The 27,944-nt window shown below is 42.9% G+C and overlaps 1 protein-coding gene across 4 annotated transcripts in view; it reads left to right on the forward strand.

The window, feature by feature from the left end:
* Positions 1-27,944, forward strand: part of TRIQK (triple QxxK/R motif containing) — a 201,006-nt gene that overhangs the window by 86,225 nt on the left and 86,837 nt on the right. Inside the window, exons 4-6 of one of the 4 annotated variants that reach the window (XR_004538322.1) lie at positions 8,984-9,126; positions 16,868-17,030; positions 17,983-18,165. Coding sequence is in view for 1 of the 4 variants with exons in the window: in XM_033933387.1 (XP_033789278.1) it covers positions 8,984-9,097 (114 nt within the window). In the remaining 3 variants the exon portion in view is untranslated. Of the gene's footprint in view, positions 1-8,983; positions 12,140-16,867; positions 17,031-17,982; positions 18,166-27,944 lie in introns of those variants that run through there. The other 3 variants (XR_004538324.1, XR_004538323.1, XM_033933387.1) reach the window with 3 other exon arrangements.

Raw genomic sequence — 27,944 nt, forward strand, 5'->3', positions numbered from 1 at the left:
GGGGCTCATCATTTTTTTGACACCCCCATCTATATAAAAAATATGATTTTTAGTAACAATCCACATATCGCACAAGAGTGTACCTAGGAAAAGGCAGCATCTTAAACACTGCAGTGAGCACTAGAACACCAACAAATACATTGTAAAACTAAACAAGCCAGATCCCGCACAGTCAATTGATCCTGCAGTCAATGCCAACTGAAAACTATGTCCTTTTCATACACACAGAACAGAGATACACCCTCGCCCAATATGGAATAATCACAAACTAAAAATAGAAATATGTAGACAAAAGTTAAACTGAACCGCCAAGAAACCAGACTGCATACAATGCAACACCACAAAAACAGTGACACATGTCCCTTAATACTGTGCAAAATATAAAGACAGTAGATGTAAATTTGAAAAAAAACTGATACATAACAATCACCACTTTACAAATTAACAAATAAAAATAAAACAAATAATGAGAAATAAGAAAATACCATTTTATTGGACTAATCCATTTTTCAATTAGCTTTCAGAGGCCAAATCTTTCTTCAGAACAGTACAGTATACTGCTGTTATGGTATCCTGTACTGACCTGAGGAAAGGGGTTTACTCCAAAAAATTGCCTTATTTCCATTTCCTATTTATAAACTTTTATCAGTACAGTTACAATACTACTTGATTCTAAGTAAAGCAACAAAAAAATCTTTCTACCTTTTGTCGTTTCTGCTTTAATCATCTTCTCTTTGCTCTCTTCTTTCTATACAGCGTTTGTCCTCTCTCCCTTCCATGCAGCATTTGCCCTCTCTTTGCCCCTTCCACCAAGCTTCTTCCCTCTCTCTCTACCCCTTCCTTCTACTGCCCACACTGTCTCTGCCCCTTCCATCTACTGTCCACCCTCTCTCTCTTCCATATGGTATATTCCCTCTTTCTATGTCCCTTCAATAAACTGTATATCCTGTGTCCCTTCTCTCCTTTGCACATGATTAATTTCAGCTTCACACCCTCTCCATATTTCTGTCTCCACCCCATCCCCTATGCTTTGGCATCTCTCTCTTTCTCTTCTCCTTTCCTTCCTTCCTTCCCACTCCACACCATGGTCTGGTATCTCTATCTCTATCTCTTTCCCTTCCCTCCCCCCATGCCATGGCATCTCTTCCTCCCCTTCCATGGTCTGGTATCTCCTTTCCTTATTTCCTTTCCCTCACTCCCATGGACTTGGCATCTCTGGTTCCTCTCCCTTGTCTTCCTTCTCCCTCCTTCCTCTCTCTCCCAATTGGGTGCTGCTGCAGCATCAGCATTTCTCCCCCCCTCCCCGACTGCCTGTGCAGCATCTCTTCCCCCCTTACCTGTGCAGAAGCAGCATGTCTCCCCCCCCTTGCCAGTGCAGCATTTCATCCCCCCTTGCCTGTGCAACATTTCTACGCCCCCCCCCCCTTTCCTGTTCAGCAACAACAGTTATTTTCCGTACCCAGCATTTCTGGCCGGCTCCCCTGATCAAAGTCACGGGCATCGGCTCCTCGCACAATCCGTGGCTGCGTTGGAAGCCTTCTCTCTAACGTCATGACGCCAGAGGGAACGCAGCCATGGATCGCATGAGGAGCCGACGCCCGTGGCTTTGAGTAGGGGAGCCGGCCAGAAGCTGAACAATGCCGGAGTGAGCACCCGCGGACACCCCTGTTTACTGCCGCTGCTGCTGGTTAAGGAAAGCAGCGAAAGAATAGGGAGGGTGGCCGGCTGTGCACCCAGGGCAGACCGCCCCCCACCCCTCATTTGGTACGCCACTGTCCTTGTGCCACGTTCCGTATGGCACAACCGGGGGTGGGGGGTGGGGCAATAGCAACAGGCTTCGCTTTCCCTCCACAGAAGCAGATGATCAGCACAGAAGCAGGTGATCATAAGAACATAAGAACAAGTGCCTCCGCCGGGTCAGACCATAGGTCCATCCTGCCCAGCAGTCTGCTCCCGCGGCGGCCCAAACAGGTCACGACCTGTCTGAATCACCAGAAGGGGCCCCCTTGCCACCTTGGTTTCCCATTGAGTACTATCTTCCCATCGAAGTCCTAACCCTCTGATCTTGCACATGCACGACCTGGTTGGGTTTCTATACTTATTACCTGGTTAGCTTTCTATACCTGTGTTACATCCCAGCACTTCTCTCAGTATCCCACGATCCCTTTATCCCTCAGAAATCCGTCCAATCCCTGTTTGAATTCTTGTACCGTACTCTGCCTGATCACTTCCTCCGGTAGCACATTCCAAGTGTCCACGACCCTTTGTGTGAAAAAAAACTTCCTTGCATTTGTTTTGAACCTATCTCCCTTCAGTTTCTCTGAATGCCCCCTCGTACCTGTTGTCCCCTTCAGCCTGAAGAATCTGTCCCTATCCACCCTCTCTATGCCCCTCATGATCTTGAAGGTCTCTATCATATCTCCCCTGAGCCTCCTTTTTTCCAGAGAGAAGAGCCCCAGCCTATCCAACCTCTCGGCGTATGGGCAGTGTTCCAGCCCTCTTACCAGTTTTGTTGCTCTCCTTTGGACTCTCTCAAGTACTGCCATGTCCTTCTTGAGGTACGGCGACCAATATTGAACGCAGTATTCCAGAGGTGGACGCACCATCGCTCGATACAATGGCATGATGACTTCCCGCGTCCTGGTTGTTATGCCCCTCTTTATGATGCCCAGCATCCTGTTGGCTTTTTTCGAGGCTGCTGCGCACTGTGCAGATGGCTTCAGTGATGCATCCACCAGCACACCCAAGTCTCTCTCAAGACTGCTGTCTCCCAACAATGCCCCCCCCCAATTTGTAGTTGAACAACGGGTTGTTTTTCCCTATATGCATGACCTTGCATTTTTCCACGTTAAAGCGCATTTGCCATTTGTTTGCCCAGTGTTCCAGCTTGTCCAGGTCCCTTTGCAGGTCCTCACACTCCTCCCTGGACCTAACTCTGCCGCACAGTTTGGTATCGTCTGCAAATTTTATAACCTCGCACTTTGCCTCCTTTTCCAGGTCATTGATAAATATGTTGAAGAGTAACGGCCCCAGCACCGATCCCTGTGGCACACCGCTCGTGACTCCCCGCCAGTCAGAATATTGTCCCTTTATTCCGACCCTCTGCAGTCTACCCGACAACCAGTGCTCGATCCATCTGTGCACATCCCCTCCCACCCCGTGGTTCCACAGTTTCCTAAGCAGCCTTTCATGTGGCACCTTGTCGAAAGCCTTTTGAAAATCGAGGTAAATGATGTCTATAGGTTCCCCATTGTCCACCTGACTGCTTATTCCCTCAAAGAAGTACAGAAGGTTCGTTAAGCATGACCTTCCCTTACAGAATCCATGCTGGCTTGTTCTCAGTAGGCCATTTCTCTCGATGTGCTCGCAAATACCGTCCTTGATCATAGCTTCCACCATCTTCCCTATAATTGAAGTCAGGCTCACCGGCCTGTAGTTTCCGGGGTCACCCCTCGATCCCTTCTTGGTGTGACATTCGCCAATTTCCAGTCCTCTGGTACCTATCCAGTTTTCAAGGATAGGTTGCAAACATGCTGGATTGTGCCCACTATTTCTTGTCTTAGTTCCTTCAGAACCCTTGGGTGGATCCCGTCTGGGCCCGGCGATTTGCCGCATTTTAACCTGTCTATCTGTTTGAGGACATCCTCCTTACTTACCTCTATGTGTTCCAATTTTTCAGCCTGTTCCCCACTCATGAGCTCCTCTGAGTCCGGTATATTAGATGTGTCTTCTCTCGTGAAAACCGATGAGAAGAACGTGTTCAACCTCTCAGCTACCTCTTTATCCTCCTTAATCACTCCCTTCCTATCCCCATTGTCCAACGGCCCCACCTCCTCTCTCGCTGGTCGCTTCCCTTGAAGTTTTTCGCCTCCCTGGCCAGCCCCTCTTTGTATTTCCCTTTTGCTTTTCTAACCTCTCAGTGGCATTCCTTTTGGCATTTCCTGTGCGCCTGGTGATTTTCCTCCGTTGGGTCCTTTTTCCATCTCTGGAAGGATACTTTTTTGTCATTTATTGCCCTCTTTACTTCTGTTGAGATCCAAACCGGGTCCTTTGACCGCTTGTTCTTGCTGCCTTTCCTGAAACTGGGGACGTACATTCTTTGTGCTTCCTGCAGGGTGTCCCTGAATAGGGTCCAGGCGCTTCCTACAGTCTCCATCCTAAGGATGTTTCTGAGCTTCCTCCCCACCATTTCCCTCATAGCAACATAGTTCCCTTTCCTGAAGTTGAGCGCAGTTGTTGCGGTCCTCCTTACTGTGGGTGTCCCCCTTTCTAATGTGAATCTGATCGTGTTGTGGTCACTGTTGCCTAGTGGTCCTCCCACTTCTACTCCTCTTGCAAGCCCCCCTAATCCGTTTAGGATGAGGTCAAGAGTAGCACTCCCTCGCGTCGGTTCCCTGACTAGTTGCTCCATGAAGCAGTCCCTCACAGCTTCTACAAATCCTGTTTCCCTAGTGCAGTTGGAGTGACCCGTACTCCAGTCAATCCCCGGGTAGTTGAAGTCCCCCATCACTGTTACACTTCCAGTCCTGCATTCTTGTCTTAATTCAGCTTCCAAGTCGTGTCCGACTCCTTCCGGCGTACCAGGCGGGCGATAGTACAGCCCCAGTTTTATGCCTGAACCCTTGTTTCCCGGCAATTTGACCCATAGCGATTCCAGCCCCTCTGCCTTCGTTGCCATATCCATCCCGACTGAGTAGATAGAGTCCTTTATATATAGTGCTATGCCTCCCCCCTTCTTGTGGGTCCTGTCCCTCCTGTAGCGCTTGTACCACGGCAGCGCCACATCCCATTGATTCTCCTATGTCCACCATGTTTCTGTAATTCCAATTATATCCAGGTCCTCCCCCTTGGCCACAACCTCTAGTTCACCCATCTTGGCCATGAGGCTTCTTGCATTTGCGTATAAGCACCGCAGGTCCCGTCATTTTTCCTCGACCTCTGTATTTACCTGGGCCACCTCCCCTTGAATTTGGGGCAGTTCTCCTGTTCCCTGTGCTTCTGCTTTGCCCTCAGCCTTTACCCTCGTAGCTTTCAGTTTCCCCACATTCCCGCCACCCCACTTCCCCGCTTTTCCTCTGGGTTTTCTAGCCCTACCGGCCCCCTCCTGGGCTATCATCCCTTGAGCCTCCGTTTGATCCCCCTCGCCTTGTGGACCCCTATATTGCCCTCAGCTTTCGCCCTCGTGTCACCCAGTCCCCTTGTGTCTCCATGCCCCTTAGTCTCCTCCCAGCAAGCTCCCTTTACCTGATGTTTCCCTCGCTGTCTGATCATAAGATCCACCGGTCTCTCTACTTCCGCCTTGCAGTCAGCCCGTTCAGCATCTGTTCTGGATACTGTTGTCCGAAGCGTCAACATCAGATCAGCTGTCGGCTTTCCCCCTCTCCTCAGTTTAAAGCCCTCTCGATCTCATTCCTCACATTGGCTGCCAGTAGTCTAGTTCCCGCTGTGCTCAGGTGCAGGCCGTCCCGCCGGTAGAGCTTACTCTTTCCCCAGAAGGACGTCCAGTTCCTCACAAAGTGGAAGCCCTCCTCCTGGCACCATCTCCTCAACCATGCATTCACAGCCTGGAGGTCTGCCTGCCTCTTTGCATCTGCTCTCGGTACAGGCAGGATCTCTGAGAATGCTATCCTCCGGGTACTCCGCTTCAGCTTTCGTCCCAGGACCCTGAACTGGTCAGTCAGTGTGGCCATGCTGAAGTTCCTCCAGCTCACATCATTCGTTCCGACGTGGATTATCACTGCAGTCTCCTCTGTCTCTGCTCCGTCCAGGATCCTTTAGATCCTATCAGTGACGTCTCATGTCTTGGCCCCTGGGAGACAAGTCACTAGCCGGTCCTCCCTTCCTCCAGCTACGTGACTATCTACCTCTCTCAAGATCGAGTCTCCCACCACAATAGCAGACTTCCCTTTCCTCAGCAACCTCCTCTGTCTCAGGTCCGTGTCCTCGGTGTAGTGCGGTGTCTCTCCCTCGGGGTCCCGGTGAGTCACGGTCTCCTCCTCTTGCGTGGTTCCTCTGCTAGGTCCTTCCCCGGTGTCGCCTTGTGGATCCTGGGTCTCGTCTGCCGACATCCGTCTGTGCAGCTGCTGGTCCTGTTCCTCCACCTTCCTCCTATAGGCCTCCTCGATGAATCTCTCGAGGTCCCTCACCTGGTCCACAATGGGGCCTGCTCCGTCTGTGTCCTTGGTTGACCAGCTCGTCTCCTCTGTGTTGCGCAGTCCCTCCAGTTCCTGGACCCTGACCCTCAGTCTGCCGACCTCCATCCTCAGGCTTTCCAGTTCCTGACACCGACTGCATATGTACTCCCGCCTTCCCAAGGGGAGGTAGTAGTACATATTACACTCTGTGCAGTATACCGGAAAGTACCTCTGGGATCCTGGGTCCTCCATCGCTCTCGTGAAGTGCTGGTGTGCTCCTGCTGTGGGTAAGAGAGAGAGAAAAGAGAAAAGAAAGTGAATTACTTGGCGTTCCTGGCTCCCTCGCAAGGCTCCTACGCAAAGACGCTCTCGCTAAGGCGAGCGCCTTTGCCGCTTGCCTTCGCCACGCGCCGAACGGCTGGGCGCCGTTGGCTCCCTTCTTAAAGGGGAGCCCGGGCGCCGATGCGACCTATGACGCGGTGGGGGGGCGGAGCTATCTCTCGCCGGTCCTCCTGCCTGCTCTGGCTTCCTCCCTCTCGGCCTCTCCTGCCCTCTCCGGCCCTGCAACAATAGAAAAAAAAGCAAACAAAGACAAAAGGCAGAAACCGCCGAGGTCTGCCTCGTGCCCTGGCTTCCCTTCTTCATCTACTAGCGCTGAAGACAACACATGTGGTGAGAGTGGACAACGTTCCCACAGACTTCTTCAGCCGACATCCTCTGGATCTGGGAAAGTGAGCCCTGTCACTGGAGACGTTTCAAGCACTTTGAGGCACTGGAAGCAGCCCCACTTTGACATCATGGCCAAGGCAAGAAACCAGAATGCACAGTGCTTTTTCAGTTGCATATCTGATCCAGGAATCGAGGAGCTTAATGCTCTGGTTCCACTGTGGACTCCGAGACTTCTTCTGTACATCTTTCCTCCTTGGCCCTTGATTGGCCGTGTCCTTTGGGAGATTGCGGCTCATCTAGGCCACGTCTTTCTGGTGGCTCCCAATTGACCTTGAAGGATCTGATGTGGCTGCGATTGGGTGGCATCCTGCGCCTGAGCGTCTATTCGGACCTTCTCTCAAAGGATCCGGTGGCCATGGCAGATCTGGGTTGCTTTGCTCTTACGGCATGGCTCTTGAGCACGCTGCCTTGGAACATAAATGATATTCTGCCCTTGTGATTGATATACTTTTCAAGTCTGAGAAGTCATCCATGGTGTTGGCCTACATGAAGGCTTAGAAGACCTTCCAACATTGGTGTGCCCAAGACCAGGTGGATCTTTATTTGGCTCCGGTCTTGCGGATTCTCACTTTTCTTCAAGCTAGTTTGGATAAAGACCTCTCTGTTGTGTCTCTGTGGGTCCAGGTAGCTGGACTGTCCTGTTTTAGATTCTTGGACAGCCAGTTCTATTTGGCGTCACATCCTGAAGTTGCTCAATTCTTGAAGGGGGCTCTTTGGTCCGGCCGGCCGTTAAGAATTCTTTCTTGGCCTGGGACCTTAACTTGGTGCTGTCTAGCCTTGCCATAGCTCCCTTTGGGCCTCTTCGGGATGATTTTCTCTTTGATTTGACGCTCAAGACTGTTTTTCTGGGTGCCTTTGTCTCTGCCCGTAGGGTTTCCAAACTGTAGGCATTGTCTTGTTGAGACCCTTTTCTCGGAGGTGGGGGTTTCGCTACGGTTCCTTTTGCTGAAGGTTGTTTCGGCTTTCTATGTCAATGAGGAAGTGTGTTTGCCTACCTTGCAACTGACAGGTTCCAGAACACAGGATCACCTCTTTGAAGACACTGGACATGTGCGTCATTTAGAGGTCACTAACGAGTTTCACATCTCTGACCATCTATTTGTGCTAATGCATTTGATTAAGCAAGGTGCTCCTGCTTCTCAGGCCTCAATCTCCAGATAAATTCATAGAGCCATTTCATCAGCTTGCATTCTTGCGGGGAAACAGTCTCCTGTTTCTGTTGAAGCACATTCTGCCAGGAGTGTGGCTTCGTCGTGGGCTGAAGCTAGATCTGTTCCTTCTGAAGAGATTTGCAGGGTGACAACGTGGTCTTCACTTCACACGTTTGCCAAGTTCTACAGAGTGGATGTTGCTGCCAGGCAGGACTTGGCCTTTGGGTCCTCGATCTTCAGGGCTGGCACAGCAAGCCCACCCTGGCTATTTAAGGGGACTGCTTTTGTATGTCCCTGTTGTCTAGAATGTCTCACCTATTGTACTGAAAATGAGATTATGTACTTACCCTGGTAAGCTCTTTTCCAGTAGATAGGTGAGACATTCTAGACTCCCCACCCTGGCTTTTTGGTGTCTATTTACAGTTTCAATCTATATGCTTCTCCATGCTTCTTGGAGGCCTCTCAGCCCTTGAGGGCTGGACAAATTTTCTATATAAGTTCAATTTGTTGGGGAGTTGGGCCTCACTCTTTTGGAGCCTGTGTTGGTGGTTCATGATACTGTTTCATTTCTTTCAGCAGAACACGTTGTTTAGCCTGTTCTTACATGTGCCTCTACTTCACATATGTGGGTGCCTCTTGGTGCTTGGGTACTGACTGTAGAAGGCACTAAACCAATCAGTGAAGTACAACAGAGACAGAGTGAAAAATCCAGAGTGGATTCTTCTGCAGTGCATGTGAGTATGGGGAAATAACCCTATTGTCTAGAATATCTCACCTATCTACTGGAAAAGAGCTTACCAAGGTAAGTACATAATCTGTTTTATAAAATATACTGCTTCATTCTGATTCCTTTAATGAACTGAAGAAGAAACTTAGCTCAGATTTAGCTCCTAAATTTATGTAATTTTCCTAATTAAGCACTGTTTCTAATGTCATTCTTGCTTTTTTGTTTGTTTGCTTTTTGTACAGGAGGTGACCCTTGTCCTGGTGGCTATACTGATATGTCTATTGGCTTTTTATTCTTTCTTCTTTCTTAACTTGGGCAGTGAATCTGACCCTGCCCTGGACCTGAATGAGAACTAACAGATGTTTGACCTGAATGAGAACTACCGGTAACAGATGTTTGACATTCAACACCAAGTTTAGAGTAGCAAACAAATTAATCCTTGCTACAGGTGGCTAAACAACCATTACTGGTCATTTTAGTCTGATGTTCCAGATGTCTGAAATTGATGTTGTCAGTTACCCTTACATTCCAGATTTGCAACTTAATATTAATAAAATCATTACAAAGTAAGGCTATATTAAAAATGTAAAACTGTTAATTCACTTTCATCCCATTGATTTGTCTTTCAAATGGAAAGTGTTGTTATTCATGTTTGGTGAAAGATCTAAGTTAGTTTTTATAGGTCACTTGACTCACAACCTGAGAGAATTTACTAGTAAAAAAAATGTGAATTCAGTCATCATTAATATTGAAAGCCTTTTTTACAGGCAGAAAAGGGCTTTTTTAAAATAATGCAGACATATACAGTACACAGAAAAGATGCACCTATTTTACACAATTTGCATATAGGTATTCCTGGGGTGTAGTTTGAGCAAAGCTGGGATTGAACTGTGATGTATGTACATATTTTATAAAATATAGATATTTACATATGGAGAAGGTAATTTTATTAAAGTTTTTCTTCAGTACACTTTGCACCTCTTATGTGCATTCCATTAACCTATAAACTTATGTATTCTTTACCATTTATTTTTATATTATTTTCTGGTGGGCAGAAGTGCACCTTCAGGTTCTCTCCGCTGCCCATGTATATCTAATCTTCTATTTGTGCGTCACACATACCTATACAGGCTCAAGGCGACAGATCAATGAGGAAGGGGAAAAGTAATAAGGGAGGGGGTATGAAGAAAATAAGATAGGGGACACAGAAGTAGGAGGAGTTATACAAAACTAAGACTTAATTATCAAAGAGGTGAGTCTTCAGATTTTTTCTGAATGTAGTATAGTTTGTCTCTGTCCTGATAACTTCTGGTAGGTCATTCCAGGTTTTTACACCCAGATAAGTTAGCATAGAGTGGAAAATTTGCTTGTAGTGGAGGTTTTTTGTGGATGGTAGATTTAGTTGGATTCTGTTAAGGATTCTTTTTGATGTCGACCAAACATTAGAGAATAATTGGATGAGAGGGGCTGCTGAGCTTCCGTATAGGATCTAGTGTAGGATACAAGATGATTTGAAAATTATTCGGGATGATTTTGAGAGCCAATGTAGTTGCCTTATTAAGCTTGTGATTGAGTCAAATTTCTTTAATTTGTAGATTAGTCTAACTGCTGTGTTCTGGATGAGTTGTAGTTTGTGGATGAGAGAAGTGTTGATGCCAAGGTAGGCGGAGTTGCAATAGTCCAGTTGAGGTAGGACCATCATCTGAACGATCAGAGCAAAGTGGTGTGGGTGGAAGTATGATCTTGAATCGTAGTTGATGCATAGTGTAGATGGTCTTTTTCCGAAGGTTAGATATTTGTGGTTCCATTGTGAGAGTACACTAACCACTGGAGAGATATACAATATTACTCTGTGATGATTGTTAAATTACTTTTTACATTTATCACAGCTCTATAAATAAATTCAATTTAGATATAATTATTATAATTGTGAAGTGTTCAGACCAATACCCGTAAATTCAGTGATCTCACCGAACTGGAGTATATTTGGGACCATCATATCACTTCTTTCGTCCCTTTGCCAGCCTCTTTCATTTATACAATACAATAGATCTTATTGTGTATGATTATACGGAGATAGATTTTACTTATCTTGAAGGAAACATCAATGGGCTTGGCCTCTGTCTCCTTAGTCTCCAGCTGCGGTGAGATTAAAGTGCAAAAACCTTAAAGTGCTTTGTGCTACTTGTGCTTGCCATTGTGAACGTGCTTGCTAAAATTAGTTGATATTAAGCCCGGCCCCCCGACTCGAGTTTCGGGTCCTTTGTCAGGAGGGGTCCCTGTTAAAAACACAATTTTAATTAAAACTGAAATTTTAAAGCGGTACTAAGTCTCTATATATTTTACTTATAGTTATATGAATCCCAATATATTTGTCACATTGACCTAACTTTATAAATCACTCTTTTACATACCTGTAAGGCTTACTACTACTGGGTTACCATCAAAGAAAGAGCACGCTGAGAGTCTAACTGCCTACGTGCCTTATATATACTCCATTTTGCTTTTAGTCACTCCCCCTATTTCTACTAAATATTCTACTAACCGGAAATGACCTGTTTTGCTTGTCGGTAGAGTTATAAATTTAGCCATTCGATTTCAGAATTAAGACCATAAGGGTGCAACGTATTTTTATTAAAGATGAGACGTTGTTCTTTTGCAGCAAGCATTTTGTAATGTCCCCTTCATATAAATCTAGATGAATCAGAACCGTATACTTTAATTCCTCCAATGAATGGGACTCTTGTATCCAATGGGATACCAGGGGGGCGGAGATTCTTTCCTTTCTTATATTGCTTAGATGTTCTGTTATTTTTATTTTTCGACTGGTCTGACCTATATATGGGAGACCACAGGGACACACTATATAATACACCACTCCCTGGGACTCACAATTAGTACCCGTAAAATGTAAAAAGTAATTTAACAATCATCACAGAGTAATATTGTATATCTCTCCAGTGGTTAGTGTAGTTAGGTACTTGGGGGAGGCATGGCAACTCTAGGGTGGCCATCGAAATCGGGGCTCTCTGAGGATCGCATTACCTCATTAATGGCTAGTGAGCTTTATCCCCTCCATTCTCCTTTAGTTTAGTGAATGGATTTACAGGTGTGCTCCTAATCTAACAGAAATGGATATAAGTATCCCATTATATCCTTGTTAAAAGAAGAGCCCCAAACTTACCACCCAGTTCTAGTCCTCACTTTTGGTTGTTTGCTTGTTGTGTAGTCACAGTCACAAACTTCCCTCTCCATCAGAGAACAACACTTCTTTTCAGATCCTATTATCAATTTTCAAGGCCCACCATATATCCAATCTGCATTTCCTTTATAGAAAAAAAATGTAAAAAAAAAAAAAAAAACTTTCTTTCAGAAAGAGGAACTCAGATTTCTTGGTGCAGATTTGTGCCTTTTACTTAGACCTCAGTGTCATGCTCATGCTCTCACAATCCATGCCCAACAATGGCTGTTCATGAACTTTCCTTATTACATTACATTACATTAGGGATTTCTATTCCGCCATTACCTTGCGGTTCAAGGCGGATTACAAAAGGTTAGTTTAAAAAAAACAGAGTTACAATGATTAGCTAGAGAGGTAAGTTGTAGGTCTTATAAACATTTAGCAGGTTGTTGAGGGTGAGGTGGTTTGTAAAAGAGTTAATAGGTGGTCAAAGTGGAATTTCTTTTGTTATTATTAGTGCAGTAGTGGGTAGATCAAATGTCAGTTTTAGATTTACTAAACGGTCGTGAAGTTATTGCTGCTTCAGGAATTTCTTGAAAAGTGTGGTTTTTATTTCTTTTCTGAACGTCCTATAGTCTGGGGTGGTCATCAAGAGGTTGGAGATCTGGTTGTCCAGCCTTGCGGCTTGGGTGGCTAGGAGGCCGTCGTGTAGTTTTGTTCTTTTTACTTCCTTGATTGGGGGGGGTATGAATGGGGCGTGCGTTTTTCTTTGTCTTGTAGTGGGTGCTTGGATGAGGCGATTGTTCAAGTATGATGGACTGTCTCCGTGTAGGGTTTTGAATAATATGCAGTAGAATTTGAATTGGATTCTTTCTTGGATTGGAAGCCAATGTGAGTTGATGAAGGCTTCAGAGATGTGGTCATGTTTTTTCAATGAGTAGATGAGTCTCAAAGCTGTATTTTGGATTGTTTGGAGTTGTCTAATCGTAGTTGCAGAGCAAGGAAGGAATAGGATGTTGCAGTAGTCCAATATCCCTAGTATTAGGGATTGTACTATAAGTTGGAATTGTGTTCTTTCAAAGAATTTTCGGACTTGTCTCAGATTTCTCATGATTGCGAATGATTTCTGAATTGTTTTATTTATTTGCGGTTGCATAGTGCAGCATCTGTCTATGGCATAGTGAAGGCAAGGAATTTGGACTTATCTCACACCTTTTTCCATTGTGGCTCTTGGCAAATTATATTCAAGTGCATTGAATTTTGCCCTGTCCCCAGATGGCTTTCAGTCTAAATTTAGACTTGAGACAATGGAGGACTAAGTGACTTACCCATCACAAGGTGCTTCATTAGGCTACTCTTCCACTCTGTGAAAGTAAAGTGAGCTCAATATTATTACAGTTTCCACTGATCTCAGTGCTTCAAAGGGAAACTATTTGACAACTTTCGCTTTAAAAGTTGACTTCTAGCCACTGCAGTAGTTGAGCATGAAAATATAAAGCTTTCTGTACCATACTTTTCTTGTTGGATTATCACCAAAGATAGGAATTCCTTTGCATTCTTTAAAAAGTTTGGTGAATCCAGATTTTTTTGTATTTGTTTTTAGCAGTATGTTGCACAGTAATCTTGTAGCCATACTCATCGATAATAAGCAAACAATCCTCAAAAACACTTTAGAGCTTTTGGATACTATCCCACACAGTGCAAAAAATGTGGAAATCTAAAGTAAATAAAACCAGAAAAATAAGAACAGAACAATCTATCCTATTCTTTGTATCGATGCATACATGTCTACCTGAACACATCATCTTATTAATTCCCCACCCACTTCACAGCATTTCAATACAAATCATATCTGTTTATTAAATAAAAACTCTTCTAAAAGAGTGAATCATACAAAGATATAGCTGCTAAATCACTTTTAATGCCTGCTAACTTATGCATTAACATCTGTTAAGCTGATTTTGCACTTTAAAAGTTCTAATGTGTGTTAAAATATTTTTTTATTAAAACAAATGTGTGAAATGAACTGCAAAAAGTCTGAAAATATACTGGTGGATTTTCAAAATGATTAAAGCGGGCAAGAGAATCTTCTGCTAATTTAAATAGCTTGCCTGGCTAACCACCGATATGGCATTTAACTGGTTAGTGCCAATGAATATTTGCGATTAGCACCTGTGCCAAACCTGGCTAAATTGTGGGCAAGAGACAGAAATGGGCACTTACGTAGTTAAGTGCTGATATTCAGACCTTGACCAAATAAGATAACCGCTTAAATTGGACCATATAAATAACAGTCCTATATTTAAGTGGTTCAGCTTATGCAGTCAGGAGCTGAATATTGTACCTAACTGCATAAGCTTTAGAGGCCAATCTAAAACCAGATATTCAGTGCCAGTGCCTAGGCATAGCCTGGCATTGAATATCTGGGAATACAGCCAGCGATAAACATAAAAACACTGACCACTGCCTACTAAAATATCAGCCAGATGATAAAAAAAAGCCCCAAACCAAAAATAATTATCACATAAAGGTTAGTATGCAAGGTATTAGTTATAAGGACTGATTTTATTACAGGCTACTTGTTAAAAGTCCAAAAGGGTACCTTTTTAGAAAGTCAATATAGGTGCCTATATGCCTTTATAAAATAGTCTCTTACATTGATGCTCAAAAGGTTCACAAATGATATTACACAAATTTTCATTTGCTCAAAGGTGGAAATGTATGCAGATACTCTATGCATGTACATGTGCATTTTGCAAAATATGTACTTACATCACAAATTTGCCCCAACTCTATCCAGACTACACCCCAGAAGTGCTTGTGCATAGATCGTGATAGGTGTACTCTTTCAGGGTGCTTGCTTTTACAGTCTCTACCCCATGTAATTTTATATGAGCCTGTTTCTACATACTTGACATGTAGAGAAAACTTGTAGGGATAAATCTATAAGGAGTCAACTGTTTTAGGCAGAAGGACTGTGCATAAGTGGCCTTTTATAGAATACCGAGTAGCAGAAAAATAATCAGCATGACTTAATGTCACTTGGGTACAGTTTGGGAGAAATGTGTGGAGTGCATAAATGATTGAATTCTGTCATTTATGCATATATGCATAGAGAATGTGCATTTGTGCTAACATCTAGGAGTAGATATTTACACCAACTGTAGGGCTGGTGTAAGTGATTGTGCCTTAAATGTAGGCACATTTGTAGCCACTTGCAGTAATATTTTATAAAGAAAATTAGGTTTCAACTTTTCTATATAGAATAAACTTAAATGGAGTGGCCTAGTGGTAGAGCTGCTGCCTCTGCACCCGGAGGTTGTGGAATTGAATCTCAGGGCTGCTCCTTGTGACCCTGGTACAGTACCTGTCATATATAAACCGCTTTGAGTGTGGTAGTATAACTACAAAAAGGCAGTATACAAGTCTCAATCCCTTTCCATAAGCAGTGTCTTTATAAGGCCTCCTATGAGACATTGTATTATAGAATTTTCCTATGTGAAGAATCATGTGTTTGGTCAGTGACTTAGTTCAACTTTATTTTCACATGTATTGACCCCAAGGCACAAATTAGAAGAGTGCCTCTTAAAAATACAGAAATGTTTATTTTTACAAATACCATTCATGTCCAATACATTCCTGTTTTGTAATATTGTAAATTCTTTATGCAAATGGATCTAAATTTTTTTTTTCATTGTCAAATGTTTGGAGCTCATATAGCTTGTTAGAAAAGGCATCTGGGTAACAGAAGCTTAAAGTCTTGCATATGTCTTAGGAGCTAAGGCATTTTTATCTTCAACTATTTAGAGGTGGGTTATGTTGAAAAATCAACAGATGCAAATTTTAAATAACTTTTTTTCTTTAATAAAATAATTAGAAAAATTTTTAAATGATGGCATATTAATCAGTTGGCTTATTTTTACTTTATTCCTAAAGAGCTATTACAACCTGCTAAGAATTGGGTTGCCTTCGGGACCAATATAGCTATTGGAACAATATTTTTATGACACAATTTCTGCTATTTTTCAAAGCCAGTTCTCTTAGAAAGATACTGTATATTCATTTATGAGACTTTTAATCTTCATGCTGGTTCAGAAAGTTGCATATTTTATGTGTGCAGCATTTTGAAGTTAATGAGACATCGTTTTAATTTTAGTTTGTATGAGGCTGTTTATTTTATATAGATGGTTTCAGCTTCAGGTATAATATAAGCTGAATACTAGAACTGAAATCTCTCAGCCAAGTAGATGATTCTCAAGAATGATTTCTTTTTTGTCCAGTCTTAAATCTATTCAAAAGTAAACTGAACTGTAACTTTTGACAAATAAATTTTCTCTGTATTGTGCAGTAAACATCAAAACTGTCTGAACTGGTCTTTTGATTTCAGAAGTAATGCAAATTTGTGCATTTATGTTCAAAACACCCAAGGAAGGATTTCTAGGGTCTGGATCCAGTATATGACAAGACAGATTGGATAAGCTGCAGTTAGCTTGGACAGTGTGGCTGATGCAGGGTAGACTTCTACGGCCTGAGTCCGTGTGCGGCAATATGGAACAGGAGCAATAATTCACAATTGTACCACATTCATATAGTCAGAGTACAGGTCTTGCCTATCTCAGGGGAGAGGGGAAAACATAGTGATTAGAGAAGCAAGGCCTAAACCAGGGTTCAAATCTTGCCAGAGGTTGTGGTAAGAGCCGCTAGAGTATCTGATGTTAAGAAAGGTTTGGACAATTTCCTAGAGGAAAAGTCCATAGTCTGTTATTGAGACAGACATAGGGGAAGCTACTGTTTGCCCTGGATTGGTAACATGGAATTTTGGGGTTTTGACAGGTATTGGTGACCTGGATTAGCCACTGAGAGGATGGGCTACTGAACTAGATGGCACAGTAAGGCTATTCTTATGTTCTTATGTACCGCTTTCCTCTCTCTTGTTTTGTTCTAGTGGTCAACTCTCTGATGCTTTGTTACGAACTGAGGAGGTCAGTTGGAGCACAGGAGGAAGAGTCAAAATGTAAATGAGGACTTCTACACCAAAACTCAATAATAAAGATACAACCCATTGGTTAAGATTCATATGCCTTTGTACTATAAAGAAAATAATCGAGGTAGGTACCTAATCTTTCCTTCTGAGTGATTGAGCCTCTTGATATATCCACTTCAGTATAACAAGAAAGCAATTTAAAATGAGTGGATCATGAACTCAAAAAGTCCACAGCATAAAATTTATGGGGCTCTTTTTCGAAACAAAAAATCATTCCAAAAAAGGCACAAAGTGACAGATGGACATTTTCTTGTAAATACGTCCAAATTGTTATTTTTTAAACTCATTTTTGAGATGTTTTTCTTTGCTGTTAGTCTAAATCTCAAAGGGGCATGTTGGAGGCATGTATTGGGTAGGACTAGGGCAGGCTTAAAATTTGGATATTTACGATAATGGAACTGAGGAGGTAGAGAAAAAAAAATACCTTGTAGAGATGTGGTGAGTAACTATTAAACAACACAACCAGTTTTGACAAGGTGTGCTTAGGATCAGAAGGATTCAAAACCAAAACACCATGGGAGAAGTGAAATACTAAACTTCTACAAATAACAAATGTAAAATCTCTCAAAATTAACAATTATTTCCCCAGCAAGTACCCAACAAAGGAAGGGGAAAAGGCCTCAGAAATGTACCAATATGAAAACCTTTATTCTATTATCTAGTCATGCCCACAATTTCTAAATAAACCCAGTTGTGATATTTAACATACGGTTCCTGTTTCATCTGATAGAATACACACACACACACACACACACACACACAGTCCAACATGGCACATTTTGCTAATGCTTTAGAGACCCATAGTTGGGTTTATTTAGAAACTGTAGGCAAGATTGGGAAGTAAAATGTTTGCAAGGTTTTATATGTGTTTCTTGCTGGATAAGAATGGACCTACAAATATTCACCATCTTGGGCCATCTACTAGAGAAGATTGTTGACTGCTTCCTTTTATCACAGTTCTCTTTTTGTGCATTAACTCTTGCTCAGTTATCTCATTGGTTCCTCAAAAATTATAGGGTTAGGCAGGAACACCTGGCTTTTCCAGATTTCCTTGAAGCCACAACGGTAGCAGGAGAGGAAAAGGATCACCACAGAAGCCAGTATACCATCAGATGGGATCCAACTGGGATGCAGCGTCCATGTTCAACATAAGCCAAAGCCTCTCCCCACATGAGTATTCCTGCAAACACTAATTTCTATTGGAGCACTATAAATAAAAGAGCATTTACTCAATAGCGATGTCTGTGAATAAGACTATGGGAATCCAAGGAAAAAACTGCAGACAAATGTACAAATATGCAGGCTATACTTATTATATCAAATTTAAATGTGGTTAGTATTACCACCCTTTAAACAAACCTAGGGACCCAACACAGTCTGTGTTTCGGTAAACACGCCTTCTTCAGGGATCCTAGCAAAAATAAATAGACAGAACTGAGAATATACAATATACAATAATACAATAATAAATATATAACAATCTAAAAATTGGACATGTGATGTGGTGGGGAACTGTTCAAGAAAAACAGTCATTTAACAATGGACTCAAAAAAAAATTTTAAGATCAGTGACAATGAAAATGTGTACATGAAGCCATGTCATGTGCAAGGAATAAAGGAAAGCGCATGTGCAGAAGATAAAGGCATTTAAAAATATAATTACATAGTATAGTGTTCACAAAGTGCATGAAAGTGCATACAGAGCAAGTGTGAAGACATAAATATAAAAGTGCATCTGTGCTATATGCCGTGCAAAACAGCAAAGTGAATGTGAGAAAGAGTATCACATAAGGTATTGAAAAAGGGACCTACCAGGGTCTTTTACCTTGTTCCTTTTTTAGATTCAGTCTAATAATGTTTCGGTATTACATTCCTGACTGAGAGTGCCCCGTTGTCTGATTTATATCACTAATCCACCATGCATTGCTCTCTTATATTTTATGATACATTTTATGGTACATTAGCTTCTGCTAATTAGTTTTTTGAGTAATTTTATTCAATCCTTGGCGGCCTTGTGTCTTCACTTTTTGATATGACATATATACTTCTTTTAACCTTCTTGTTTTTAAAGTTCATGTTAGTCCCCCCGTTCTTATATGTATTTTTAATCACCATTATTTTTAATCACCTTTTAATAAATGAACTGTTTTCCTTTTAGCCTTTTTTTTTTATTTTTCAATCCAACGGGGCACTCATAGTCAGGAATGTAATATTTTTGCTAGGACCCCTGAAGAAGGCGTGTTTACCGAAAAACAGACCGTGTTGGGTCCCTAGGTTTGTTTAAAGGATGGTAATACTAACCACATTTAAATTTGATATAATAAACATTGCCTGCATCTTTGTACATTTGTCTGCAGTTTTTTCCTTGGTTTCCTATTTGTTTCACTTCACTGCAGCCTTTGTTAAATTTTTTCTTGTTTTTTGTGAATAAGACTATTCCTTTCTGCCTACTTAATCCTTGGGGGTTCCAAGACTCCTACTATCAAGTTGCCTTTCCCTTCTTGTCACTGTCAGTTCAAGCTAATGAATATCAAACAAGCAGCCTGCAACTAGTGGTGAGGTTTTAGAACATGCAGCACAGGCCATGAAGATGTCACATGCCTTGAAAGAGTGGTAGAGCAGCGGCCTCCTGATCTGTACATGCACTTAAAACGTCAACAGCCCCAAATCATTTCTATGACTGAACTTGTATACTTCTGGGCCATATTATAGTGCACCTGTTCTTCCTTCTTGGGGTTGGTGATAGATGACATCAGCAATGTCTTGAGGAAATATGATCTATTACCTGTGGGGAGAAGGCAGAAGAGACAAAAGTATGTGGTCCACGGATGTGTGATACCAATAATTACAGAAGAGCTAGTTCCTCACGACTCTTCGAGTGAGCGGGCAAAGATCAGAAGGTGCTTGCTTACTAGGAATCATCCCCCCCCCCCCCACACACACAATATCTTACTACTCTTAACTCATAAAATGATTAAATATGCCTAATCAAGATAGGAACCTGGAAAGTGATCTGGGAAGTGCAAATGCATGTGTAGCAAGCAATATATATATTTAATGTGTCCGCTTTGCCTTCAGATGGCCTTACAGGTTTGGGGGTGCAGTTTAAAGCCAACTCATAAAATTCTATCATGGCTCATTGGCCTTGAGTTCTCCTGTGCTGGAGATACTGAATCTTTTTTCAACATGAATTGCTCCTCAAACAAGTCCTCTGCAGAGGGTACCTTCTCTGTGGCTCCTTCCTCTTCCAAAGCAAGTAAGAGAAAGAAATGGCAGGAAGGTAGGGTTATAGAAATAGCAGGTAGATATTGAAAGGAAGAGATGGAGAGAAGAAAGAGATGTCCAGAAAGGAGAGGATGAGAAAGTACTGTAGTACAGAGTAGAAATGAGAGTTAGTGAGGGCAAAATGGAACAAAGTATGAAAACAAACATGAGTGATAATAAATTATCAAGAAAATCCAACACTGACCACTATTCAAGACACCAGGTCCCCGAAAACCTTATTTGACAACCCCTTGAAGCACATCATCAGACTACCTCTAGGAGTCAAAGATGCCATTATGACTTGCTCCCTGCTAAACCAATAGGGAGAACCCTTGGTACTACTACTATTAATTATTTCTATAGCGCTACCAGACGCACACAGTGCTGTAGAGAGTCGCAAAGAGTAAGAAACAGTCCCTGCTCAAAAGAGCTTACAATCTAAACAGGCAAGACAGACAAACAAGATGTCAGGGATACAGTTAAGGGTAACGGTTAATCAGCTGGCTGGGTTGGAGGGCAGAGGAGTAGGGTTAAGGATTGAAAGCTTTATTAAAAAGGTGGGTTTTCAGTCTGCTTTTAAGGAAGGGAAGGGGCTTGACGGACAAACTCTGTTAATTTATTCCAGGCATAGGGGGCAGCTAGATGAAAGGAACGAAGTCTGGAATTGGCAGTGGAGGAGAAATGTAATGTCAGTGGCGTAACTAGGGTATGTGGCACCCGGGGCCCATCATTTTTCTGACACCCCCCATGTAAAAAAATATTTTTTGTAATGACCATGAAACGGAATAAATGGTCAGAATAGAAATAGGCAGTGAAAATTTTCTTTTATTGAACCTCATATATGTTACCATTATTCCAAACATAACATAAATTATGTCTGAATTGTCATGACATCAGAAGTACATATGGAGTAGTTGCAGGTGATGCTTGGGACAGTTCTGATTGTGTTAGTTTGGTTTTATGTGTTATTAGAATAGAAGGGTTTTTATTTCTTTTTTGAAGGTTTTGTAGTCTGTGGTCGAGGTCAATAGCTTGTAGAGTTGGGGGTCGAGTGTTGCAGCTCGAATGGCTAGGAGGTTGTCGAACAGATTTTTTCTTTTGATGTTTTGGTTGGTGTGTGAATGGTGCATGAGTTCTCCTATGTCTGGTTGAGGTGGATTGAATTATTTAGCTGAAGAAATTAGTAACCCCCCCCCCCATTCCACACACATTAATTCTCTTCCATTTTTGTTCCCATTATAAAAAACACTGATAAGTTTCCAGAAAAAAAAATACATTAAAATAAGAAGTGAAAACAAAGGCACCTACAGATGAGAACATAACATAAGAATAGCCTAACTGGGTCAGACCAATGGTCCATCATGCCCAGTAGCCCATTCTCATGGTAGCCAATCCAGGTCACTAGTACCTGGTCAAAACCCAAAGAGTAGCAACATTCCATGCTACCGATCCAGGGCAAGCAGACACTTCCCCATGTCATAATAACAGACTATGGACTTTTCCTCCAGGAATTTGTCCAAATCTTTCTTAAAACCAGCTACGCTATCTGCTTTTACCATAACTTCTAGCCACTTCATTTTTAAGCTTAGATCTTTCCTTCCAACAGAGACCTTGCTAGATGTCAAATACAGCACAAGGTAGCTTCACACGGACTTAGCTGTGCAGGAAATATGAATCTCCTCATACACCCACCATATAGTGCAAAAATGTGCAAAGGTCTGTTTTTTTCTTTCGATCACTATATAGCCTAATGCCACACAAGCAGCGCTGTTACAAACATATTCTGAAGGTCAATGCTAAGGTTAACAAAGTTTCCTTCCTTGGACCAGGAGATACCAAAACAACTACCCAGGAACAACACCCAAAGACCCACTCAGTGTGTGAACCAGTTGAGTGGAGTGGAGTAACTGGGGGTTGGAAATGGGCCCGGAGTTTGCTCAGCAGAATTTCCCAGACCACCTCTTCCTCTCAACACATTGACACGCTGCCACAACCACCACCACTAGGAACACTTCACCGGGTAGGCCAGCAATGCTTATAAATTTTATAAAATGCATTATTATATTTTCTTATAAAGCACATATTTTAACTGAACTCTCTGACATCCTCAGCCTTTCCATTCACAAAAATAGAAGGAAGAAAAGTTCCTATTTCCTGCTGTCTCATTTCCCCGGCCTATACAATATTTTTCTTCTGCAGACCCTTCAAAAGTATGACCAAATCCTCATTTCACTTACATTATAAAGTAATGAGGATGCCATGTCTCCCCAATCCCAGGTCCTAAAGTCTAAGACAGTAGCACAAACTAGTGCTGCCCGATTCAGGAAAAATATTTTTCGATTCGATTCAGCCTATTGAATTGGTTTTTCGATTCGACTTTCCTGCCCAATTGGGTGTTTTTTTCAAACATCCTGGTGGGATTATTTTATAGTTTTTTCACGCCCCTTTGGCTTCTCCTAACCACACTGTGGCGCTGTGGTGTAAATATAATAAAGAAACAAAAATGACTTTTCCTCTCTCTGTTAAATCCTAGCTCACGTTTGTGGTCTAACACCAGCTCTGGCAGGATAAACATTTCAAATCAGACATATTGTAATCACAAAACAGAAAATAAAATTAGTTTTTCTACCTTTTGTTGTCTGGTTATTTTACAAATCTTGTTGGTCCAAGGCTCTGGTTGTCTTCTGATAACTTGCTTGCCATGGTCTCCTTCTTTCTTCTTTCTGCATGCTAACCATCCATCTGCCATCTCTGACCTCCCCTTCCGTTTCTCCTCCCTCCCCAGGAGGTCTGGCATCTTTCCTTTTTTCGTCTCCCTCCACAGTTCCACCTTTTCTTAACTACCCTTTCATCCAGCATCTCTCCCTCCTTCCCCCACCACCCCAGGGTCCACCATCTCTCCCTGTCTTTTCCCAACTACCCTCCTATCCATTATCTCTATCCCCCCCTCCACACCATCCCTTGTACCCCACTTCTCTCCCTTTCTGTTCCTTCCCTCCCTAAAATCCATGGTCCATCATCTCTCTCCCTCTCCTCTATTTTCAGACCCATTATTTCTTCCCACCCAAAGTCCAGCATATGAACGTCTCTTTGAAACCCCCCTTCCCTACGTGTACTTCTACACCAGGGGCCCCCTCCCCTGAAGGCCTGTCCCCTCCTTAAAGGTCTGCATCCCACCCCTGAAGGCCTGTCTCCCCCCCCCTTGAAGGCCTGCCTGCCTGTCCCCCCCCTTGAAGGCCTGTCCCCACTTGAAGGCCTGCCTGCCTGTCCCCCTTGAAGGCCTGTCCCCCCCCCCCTTGAAGACCTGTCCCTCCTTTGAAGGCATATCCCCCCCTGAAGGCCTGCCTGCCTGCCCTACCCTGAAGGACTGCTCGCCCCCCCCATCCCGAAGGACCGCTCATCCCCCTGGCCTCCCTGCACCATTTACCTAGAGAAGCAGCCTACAGCAAGATCGCGATGCCAGCGTTTTTTGCGCTGCTTCGGCGCTGTTTCCTCTGCCACGGTCCCGCCCCTCCTCTGACATCAGAGGACGGGCGGGACCGTAGCGGAGGAAACAGCGCCGAAGCAGCGCAAAGATCTTGCTGCAGGTTGCTTCTCTAGGTAAATGGTACGGGGAGGCCGGGGAAGGTGGGGCGGAATCTGGATGCCAGATGGGAGACCCGGATGTCAGGGGGGGAACCGGACGCCGGGGGGGGGACCGGATGCCAATTCATTCAAGGCCGGGAGCACCCCCTCACGGCTTGCACCCGGGGCAGACCACCCCCCCGACCCCTCCCCCCCTTAGTACGCCACTGGGTAACATTAAGATTGACTTATCTGAGGAGCGGAGTTCTCTTTGAGGTGTATAAGGAGAGAGAAATGAGAGATATTGAGGGGTATCAGAATGAACACTTGTAGGTCAGCAATAAAATCTTGAACTGTATGCAATGGCAGATAGGGAGCCAGTGAGGTGACTTAAGGAGAGGGGTGTAGCGTTGCGAGGTTGGTAGAAGATGAGTCACGCAGCAGAGTTTTGCACAGATTGCAAGGGGGAGAGGCGAAACTGAGGGATATCAGTTAGGAGTAGATTGCAGTAATTTAAGCGTGAGGTTACGAGAGAGCTTGGACAAGGGTCTGGGTAGTGTGCTCAGAGAGGAAGGGGCAAATTTTGGTGATATTGAAGAAATAGAAGTGACAGTTCTTAGCAGCATGTTAGATATTTGTAGAAAATGAGAGGTCAGAATCGAAGATGACTGCAAGGTTGCGAACCTGAAACAATGACAGTATTATTTACAGAGATGGAGAAAGGAGGAGCAGAGGGTTTAGGAGGAACGAGGAGTAGCTTAGACTTGGACATATTTAGTTTCAGATGACGGCAGGACATTCAGGCAGCAATGTCAGCCAAACAAGCAGAGACTTTCTTGGACTTTTCTTGGTAGGTACTGGGTTGGGAATGGTTTTCACTTGATTTGGAAGAATGCTTGACTTCATTGAGGACATATTTGATTTCGTTCAAAGGGAGCTTTTAATTGGTTTAGAAGGATGCTTTACTTGGTTAGGGGGGTGGGGAGTGAGATCTTGCCTAGCATGGGAAGGGCTAATGAGATCAGGAATGGGGTTTGTGGCTGTTGGAGAATCAGGAATGCGGGAAGGTGTAAATGTCAGGCGCAGTAATTTTAAAAAAGCAGCTCCTACATAGTTGGAGAGAATAAGATGCTCTCTTTTTTTCTCATGTATTTGCTGGCATCTGTATAGCTATTTTACAAGTATTTGCATTTGGTAGAGTCCATTGTAAAGTACAGGGGGAATTTTTCATGTTATGACCTGAATATACCAATTTTCCCTTCCCATGACATATGATATGATATCAGAAACAAACTTCTGTGGAAAATGATCCCATAATGCAATGAAAAAGGCTCTGATTGGTACATGAGAGCCATATCAGAAAATTATAAACAAGACTGCTGCTAGGAGCCAGCATAGCACTCAGGAACCATTGAAAATACATGTAATTTTTTTTTGTAATGGAAACTAATAATCTGACAGGCTATGCCTACCATTCCTCATTCTTTTATCTTTTGCAAGAAAAGTGAGGCCCTGATAGATGAGAGCGATGATTAAAATTAAACATTTTATAAGTGGAATTCTGTGCTGCAGGCCCTTCTTTGGTAAATGCTTATGTATAGGCTTCAAGCACTAAATGTAGTCTTTAAAAACACATTTCTGTCATCTGTTACTTTCTGCACAATACCCTGTTGGGAATAGTTTAGGACTGTAAGTGCCCCCAGTATATTAATCTGCAGTAAATGCCTGTTAGGAAAGTATTTGCTATTTCAAAGTCTGATGCAAAAGTTATTATAAAGCTCCCTCGTAGCAGGTGAAACTATTTCTATGGTGCAGGCATTTTGCCCCATGATTTCACAGTATTGCTGTGCTGTTCTTAAACGGATTAAACTGTTTACTGAAGTGCATTAGCTGTAATGCAATCAATATAATTCATTAATATCTGTATTACCACATGGATGATAATTGTATAACAGGTTGCTTATGTGGAAGGACAAGTAGGCATCTATTTTGTAATTACATATAGACACCTATCTCACTGATATTCAGCCTGTGATGGTAAGCGGCATCTGAGATGCTCACAGCTGCAGATTGAACTGAACCCATTATTCAATGCCCCAGGGTATATGTGGCTCCTGGCATTGAATATCTGAGTATCAGTAGTCACCCAAAGGTTAACTGGGCACCGGCTGATATTCAGACTGGTGCTTGGCTAACTTTAGCACATACCCCTTTTATAAAACCGTCAAAAGCAGTTTTTAGCACAGGCTGAATGCTCTGTGCTGCTCCCAACACTCATAGAGTTCCTATGAGTTTCAGGAGCTGCATAAAGCATTCAGCACGCCAGCCTACACTAAACAATGCTTCTGCAGTTTTGTAAAAAGGGGGGGGGGGGGGAGAAGTTAGGATAGACCACCCTCAAGTTGCTCCTAACCTAACCAGTTAGGAGATGACTGGTTAGTCCTTCTAATGGATAAAGTTAGTCCAGTCAGCACTTAGATATCAATGCTATCCATCTTACTTTTGGCTTCACTCTCTAAAATGCCTCCCAGTCTGCTTTTTCCTAAATATATAACTTTTGGCCCAACATTGAAATATCTGGTCTAAATTTATACATTGGCTACTTTGGAATTTTAAAAGAGAGGAATTATATAGCTAGCAGCTTATGAGTTTCAACCCCATTGGTTGCATTTATTAGAGGGTGAAAAATTTAACCAACAAATGTTATAGCATTAGGACACTTGCAAATGTATTAACATGAGAAATTCTATACTGAGTGACAGCATCCTTCTAATCCAGGTCCCTTGGAACGTGGCCAATGAATCCCAGTTGTTTATTCCCATCTCTCAACAAAAGAAATTGCATTCCTCCCCCTCCCCATCCCCCAAGTCTACCTGATAAAAAATCACAAATGGTTCAGAAACTTTTCCAAACTTTTTTTAACTTTGCCCTTGATCATACTCTTCTGGTAAAAATATTTTCAGAAATTTGTTTCAAACAATCCTGTTAGTTTCATGTAGTTTCTCCTATTCATTTTGAAAGGTAAGTAACTTTTTCCTATTCAAACTATGTTCTTTAGTTATAAACTCAAACTGGCCAATATTCACCATGAACTAACCAGCCAGGAATAGCCATCCACTGATTAATTTGTGTCTCAGCAGCTGACTGGTCTTTTTCAGCAGCATTTAACCAGTTATCACCACTAAAAATGTTTGTTTAGTGCCAAAAAATAAGCCAACGATGTTGGATACATTCCTGGGTGTGTGACTGCTTAAGTCTCGATATTTGAAAATTAAGTGGCAAGGCTTAGCATGCAAATCAGGCCGCATAAAAAGGCCTATCTATGGCCACTAAGCCATGGCTGGTTAACTCTGAATGTCATCTTAACTGACTATGTGCCAGCCAGTGTTGAAAAACCCAGATAATCAATGCTAGTTACTGGAAACAGCCGTGCATTGAATATTTGGGTTTAACAAACGGATGGACAAAGTGGACCCCATAGACATTTTATACTTAGACTTCCAAAAAGCCTTTGACAAGGTACCCCATGAACGCCTACTTCGGAAACTGAAGAACCATGGGGTGGAAGGAGACATATACAGATGGATCAGGAATTGGTTGGCAGGAAGCAGAGGGAAGGAGTGAAGGGCCACTACTCGGACTGGAGAAGGGTCACGAGTGGTGTTCTGCAGGGGTCGATGCTTGGACCGCTGCTATTCAATGTATTTATAAATAATTTAGAAACAGGGACGAAGAGCGAAGTAATAAAATTCACAGATGACACCAAGCTATTTAATGGGGCTAGGACTAAAGAGGACTGCGAAGATTTACAAAGGGACCTGAACAAACTAGGGGAGTGGGCGACGAGATGGCAGATGATGTTCAATGTAAAGAAATGTAAAGTCTTACATGTAGGAAACAAACCCGAGGTACAGCTACACGATGGGAGGGCTGTTATTGAGTGAGAGTACCCAAGAAAAGGACTTGGGGGTAATAGTAGACATGACAATGAAGCCGTCGGCACAATGCGCAGCAGCCGCTAAGAAAGCAAATAGAATGCTGGGAATAATCAAGAAGGGTTTTACAAGCAGAACAAAAGAAGTTATCCTGCCGTTGTATGGGCGATGGTGCGCCCGCATCTAGAGTACTGCATCCAATATTGGTCGCCGTAC

This window comes from Geotrypetes seraphini, chromosome 2 (genome assembly GCF_902459505.1).
Source record: "Geotrypetes seraphini chromosome 2, aGeoSer1.1, whole genome shotgun sequence".
NCBI classification, from domain to species: Eukaryota; Metazoa; Chordata; class Amphibia; order Gymnophiona; family Dermophiidae; genus Geotrypetes; species Geotrypetes seraphini.